Source organism: Cololabis saira, chromosome 19, assembly GCF_033807715.1.
Source record: "Cololabis saira isolate AMF1-May2022 chromosome 19, fColSai1.1, whole genome shotgun sequence".
NCBI classification, from domain to species: domain Eukaryota; kingdom Metazoa; phylum Chordata; class Actinopteri; order Beloniformes; family Belonidae; genus Cololabis; species Cololabis saira.
In genome coordinates this window covers 16810926-16816948 of record NC_084605.1, presented here as the reverse complement: position 1 = coordinate 16816948, position 6023 = coordinate 16810926, and the positions used below count along the sequence as shown (strand labels likewise).

Genomic DNA, 6023 nt, shown 5'->3' with positions numbered 1-6023 from the left:
TTTTGTTCTAAAAAGTATTTAAAATATATCAGAAAAGGTAATGCAACAATTGACATTTTTTGTGTCTGTGTACAAGTATATGTACACACAAGTGCAGACATAATTGTTGCTATATTTTTCATATATTTCATAAATGATCCACCTTAATGTAACCCAAATCTGTTACTGATCTGTAACATTCTTATTGCTGTATGCTCGTTGTAATTAATATAAAACTATTAAATTGATGACACTGCAATCTTTCCTATAGCAGGCGTATAATAAGTAATGAATATGTTTCAAACTCAGAGTATTAAGTCGTTTAAATCGGTAAAGAAATCGCAAAAGTTGTTCAATATGTACACTTTTCAAGTGGCGCGCTTGACGTCGTCTCGCGAGAGTTCAGCGTCCTGTACGTTGTCAGCAGCGGCGGTCCTCCACCATTTCGCTGCGTAACGTCTCCTCCCCGCGACCGCTGCATCCTGCGCCGAGACCCAGGCTCTCCCGGTCCGTAATTTAACTTCTTCCCACAGACCTAGTGGTACCTCGTTGGGTACCGGGAGAAAGTTTGGATCATTGGCACCACGGATTGAGTACGATTTCATTCGGATGACGACTCCTTCAACGAGAATTTAGTAAAAGAAAATTGGTCGGAAATTTCAGGTAGGTGGGAACTTAAGATGGCGGCCTTCAGAGGGAGGGGGTCAAGGAGGAAGTAATGGGGAGTGTGAGAGGGGGTTGCAGACTTGCGAAGGGACGCGATTAAAATGATCAGTATTTTAAACTAGATTTAATACTGAATGCTGTCGTAATCTACTAATTAATTACCGGCCTATGACAGGATAGCGAGTCAAAAAGCAATAACACTAATTTCATTGTAACCCTGCTTAACTGAATAAATAGTGAATGTAATTTCTGAAACGTCGCTTTTAAAGAGCCTGTGGCAATATGGTTTGGACCCCCCCCTGAATCCCCCTATTAATTATTGAGAAATGTATACGAAACTTTATAACAATATTTATATTTTTTAGTATCTTCATACGCGTGCAGAACTATAATTAGTGATTGAAATTTAATAATTGTAAGAAATTAATTTTGTAAGAGATTTGACCTCACACCGTGACGTCACTGGCGATTGTCCGCCTCTGTAGTGCATGCAGAAGCGGCTTTTAATGCGACTTTTAGGCGTTTTGCGTCTGTGTGTTCTATCTTATCAAATCTGTTGGAATAAACGTTCCTCTTTGAAGCTGTAACATTACATAAGTGCGGGAAGGATGGGGCGCCTGCGCATGAAATGAACGCACCCCACTAACTCTTGTAGCGCGCTAGTTAGCACTGAGGCTCGTGTGCCACACAATCACTGTTATTGTAGAGGCTGGTGAGAGCGAGCCGAGCCTGCGATCAGCCCGCACCGTCTCGCCTGGATTTCCTTTCCTATTCGCCCCGTATATGTAAATCACGAGCCCTGTTTTAAGCTTGTTGTCTCAGTGCCACTCTCAAATGAAAAGTGGATTTTTGCTTCACACCATCCGTGCAGCCAAGAGCACACGTCCACTGGTTAGTAACAGCGATTCCCGAAGGTGGAAGCTGCTGTTAAGAGCTGCTTGCGGGGCGGCTCGTCCCTGGAAGCGGGCTGTGTGCGGGGAGGCCTGGCGCAGGCAGCCGGCTTCGTCCCGCGTGGCTCCCCACGTCTCGCTGTGGGCGACTGCAGCAAACGCAAGTTGAGCTGCTCGTTTAAAGCTGTCCCACGGTGTCTTTTTATCCCTGCTGCAAGAGAACCCACTCACACGCCAGCTGCAGCAGTAAGCCACTATCCGAAGTGTGTTGCTGATTTTTTTTCTTTCTCTTGACGTGACATGTTACTCATTGTCCCACACTTTGTCTTATAAAGCTCATTTGAGGTCTGTCTTCAAAATCCCACACATAACTTCTCACCAGAATCGTGGTGTGTGCCAAGACTAATAGTTTGCTTTATTTGTTTTGATAAATATTTGCTCATTGAAGTTACCACCCGTTTCTCCTTTTTCTACTTCCTCAGAACATGTGGAAGGGGTCCTAATTGTATCATCCTGGAAGTAGAAAGCACAGAAGATCTGTGTCTCACACCACAGTCAGGTGAGATGCCGCTGCCATCCACTACCAGGTTGTGCCTTGTGTTTGATTATGATCTTCCTAAGATGTCTTTAAAATGATTTACTGTATTTTTAGCTATTTTCTTAAACAGGAAATGAAATTGTTTTAAATATTTTTTTTAAGGAAAGCCATTTCCTGAAATGAACTCCTGACTGTCTGCAAAGTTATGTTTCAGTATCGTTGTTACCTTTTCACACATGTACCAGACAACAAATCAGAGAGATCTGTTCTCACCTCTGACAATACTCCAGAGTGGGCAGGCAGTGACTGATGTGTAGAGTATGCACTGTTTTGATTTTAGCACCTTGAGGATGTTGAATGAGACTACCTTTTTCTTTTTTCTTTTTTCTCCCCCACAGTTAATACTAGATGTGTGGTGCCATACATGAAAGCTTGCTCACCTTGAATTATGTAGACACTTACTGGTATATTCACAACATGATGGGATACGACATCACAGTTTTATGCTAGGGAACTGGCGGGGGGAATAAGTTGGTCTGGCATTTCGGCAGTTGCAAATTTACATGCAACTGGTTTAGATGGTAGTCTCTGCACTGCAGTGAGTCAGACAGTTGTAGGTGATGAAAATATTATGTTCTGCATTTGTTTTATAAATACTAAAACAATGCACTGACTGGCTACCCTGTCCCCTGAATACTTTTTCAGGTAGTCTCTGAGTAATGTTCATGTGTTAGCCCGTCAACGAATGGCTTGTTTGATCCATAATGTTGAACCTCTTGTCTCGCCCCCAGGTGCCGTCTGTAGCAAGAGCAGCACAGGGGAAGGAAGCGCTGGGGAGGAGGCGGTGCGGCAGCACGCCTCTCCGGCTGTGGATGTGCTGGGTGGCAACCCCCAGGCTGCGCAGAATGTGGCTGGGGAGTCCCCTCGGCATGCCCCGCAGCCGGTTGCAGCTGCCCCCCGCCCAGTCCCTCCATTTACAAATCCATCCAGTGTGCCACTGCCGGACAGCAGCGACTTGGCATTCCCCGGCATGGAAAACAACCCTCCAGCCCCCTTGTCTGAAACTCAACCGTGCAGCGACTTTAAGGATATTGTCTCACAAGAAGTTCTCGCTCAGGAGCACATTGCTGGATTTGCAAGATCATTGCCATCATCCCCCAATGAGGACTGTAGTTCCTCTGCTGAAATGCAAAGGCTCTCAACCCCCTCATGTCCTCCTCTCACCTCACAGGTTGGCAGCACAGTGCAAGAGCTTCAATACGGGTCACAAACTATTAAAGAGAAAAGCCACTCAAATAGTCAGACAAACCAGGTTCAGGCGAATCAAGAAAGCCCTGGACTTGTGGCTATGTCAAGGACAGAGGACGACCAGTCCACCCCCGTGGAATATAAACCAGAAACTGAAACGAACGTGGTACTCAGAGAACAGGAGCCAATGGGTGGACGTGTTCTCCCACAACCCCAGTCTCAGACCTGTTTCACAGCCTCACCCTTTCCTGCCCCACAAACAAGCATCGACATTAACGCTGAAGACTCCAGACAACACGGTGTCGCGAAGCAGTCCCACGGAGAGCAAGACAGCCATAAACCTCCACCAGGTCCTGCACAGCCATCAGACAGTCACCAGGACTCAAACGCCTCACTCCCACTGTTCTCAGTTGATAATACAGAGATTAGACACGTTGATATTTCAAAAACACAACCTAAAACTGTCTCAACTGCCAGAGAAACACAAGAAGCAAATTCTCTGGAATCGGTTGAGGCCTTGAAGGGTGTTACGGATTTTGTTGTCACTTCTCACAGAGAAACGCATCCTCATTCATCTGAAATACTTGAAGCCCCAAAGGCCAGAGAGTCGCACCCTGGATTATACACGTCTGGAAAAGAGAGTTCAGTGCCCCAGTGCAGTCCTCCTGAAGTAGAGCAGGTGGGCTGTACCACCAGGGAAGAACAAACCAACACCACCACCTCCTCACCCGAGTCAACTCTGCCCCCAGAGTTCTCTTCGGTGCAGAACAGCTCCTTCAAACCCACCACAGAGCCCCCCCTGTTTGACGCCAGCCTCGTCGTGTCACTGCAGGCAGAGGAGGTGTCCAAGGCAGAAACATCTTGCACCTCTGATCAAGTCCCGGCACCTGAAACATCACTGATCGCTGAGATCGTGCACTCCGGGAATGCTCAAGAAATTGTGGTTGTCAGAGAGGAAGCTCATATTGATGGAGAGTGGTCCAACATGCACCTGAATCAGAGCTACCTCCTGCAACAGGAAGATGGCAGTGTGTGCGAAGCTGCCATCGTTAACCAAGTCTCCACCGAGGAACCAAAGCTGTATGAAGAAGGTGTTGAGCCAGGTATAGGGCTGTTTTCGCAGGCTGTGGAAGTGTATGAGTTCTGTGGCCTGGTGGAGGAGGTTGCTGAGGAAACGGTCTGTGCCAGCAGCAGTGCACAGATGCCTCACTCTCCAGGATATGAGGTGAACTTATTCAACGCGTTACTGGAAAACGCTGATGACTACACCATCAAAGAGGACCTTGACCCATCTATTCATGCAGTCAGTGAAAGTGATACCATCATAATTTCCCAGCATCCCTTGCCTTCATCAAGTGATAATAGTTCCCATCATTTGTCCGTGCAGAAAGCAGGAGTAGCTGCAGTCAGACAGCATTTAGTACTGGACTCTAGCCGAGCTGTTGAAGTGGCACACTCAAGTGAGGTTTGTTTAGTTCAAGTAGCTGCGGTTACATCTGACTCATTTACAGTTGAACAGACACACACCGGTTCACCAAGTGAGGCTCCGTGCTCAGAGGTGAATGCAGCAGACTCGGACCGGAGAGGTCTGGCTGGCTTCGGTGCAATGCAAACAGTTTGTCCCAAACTGGGTGCTGAAACGGTGGCTGGTTCATTATCACTCTTATCCCCGTTGATCGCTGTTACCGGTGAGGGGTTTCAGTCATCCATCGCTGTTTCAGTCCCTTTCTCTGGGCTGGGAAAGCAACCCTCTCTGGTTCAGCCTGTTGTAAGTGCCACAAAGCCTGAGATCTGCGTTTCTTCTGGTCAAGGAACCAAAGAAACTCCATCACAAAGTATTCAGAATGTTCTTGTGCCCACTAAAACCAAATCATTATGCCCCTCTCTTTCCTCTGGTGTCATAGATTCAAAGTTGCTTATTCTTAAACCAAGAGAAACTCCTCTCCTGACCCCACTGTCCTTGCAAAAGAGCGTAGATGGAAAGTTGGCCAATGCTCACAGCTCTTGGTCTGAGGAGTGCCTTCCCCGAACTGTGTCAGCAGCGCGTTCCTCGTCCAGGTCTGTGGCGCTGAGCAGCCACACGGGTCCGGCAGCAGCCCCTGCAGTACGGGAGCCTGCTTTGAGCACCACCACCCCTCTTCAGCCTGAACAGACTCCATCTGTGACCCCCACAGCTTCAACAAGCACATTTGAGGCCTTAACCTTTACCAAAACACAGAGGAGTGCAGCAGAGCACGTTTCGAAGGATGTTGCAGTGCTCACTGATGCCACCCCACCCATGACCCCAAACACCCCTGACAGGGTTGCAGCATCGGAGGAAAGGCGAGGGACAGTCACGCTGTCTGCGGTTCCCCACAACCCCACCGAGCACCCTGACTACATCGAGGAGGAGGGGGAGGACATGGAGGACAAGCCAGAGGCAGAAACATCAGGACAGGTTAGCAGTCCTGAGGAAGACAGTGATGACGAAGCTGACGAAGCTGACGAAGGCGAGAGTACAGCTCCAAATTCATCACACAAGGTACTTTGGCCAGAAATCAGGTTATTAAATGTGTTCAGTAAAGAACAAGACCGTTGGACCCTCAGATTTTGGGCATCAGATATAAGACAACCTTACATGCTACTGAAAAGTTTGACCTTCACTGCCAAAGTAAAGCAGTTGTGTCAGTTCATATTAGATGAATAATTATTGGTGCATCTTA

At 47.5% G+C, this 6023-nt stretch overlaps 1 protein-coding gene across 1 annotated transcript in view; it reads left to right on the top strand.

The window, feature by feature from the left end:
* Positions 1 to 437: 437 nt before the first annotated feature.
* The window catches only part of srcap (Snf2-related CREBBP activator protein), a 53566-nt gene continuing 47980 nt past the window's right edge, over positions 438 to 6023 (top strand). Inside the window, exons 1-3 of the mRNA XM_061708111.1 lie at positions 438 to 642; positions 2018 to 2094; positions 2865 to 5842. Of these exons, the coding sequence (XP_061564095.1) occupies positions 3104 to 5842 (2739 nt within the window). The 5' untranslated portion in view covers positions 438 to 642; positions 2018 to 2094; positions 2865 to 3103. The remainder of the gene's footprint in view (positions 643 to 2017; positions 2095 to 2864; positions 5843 to 6023) is intronic.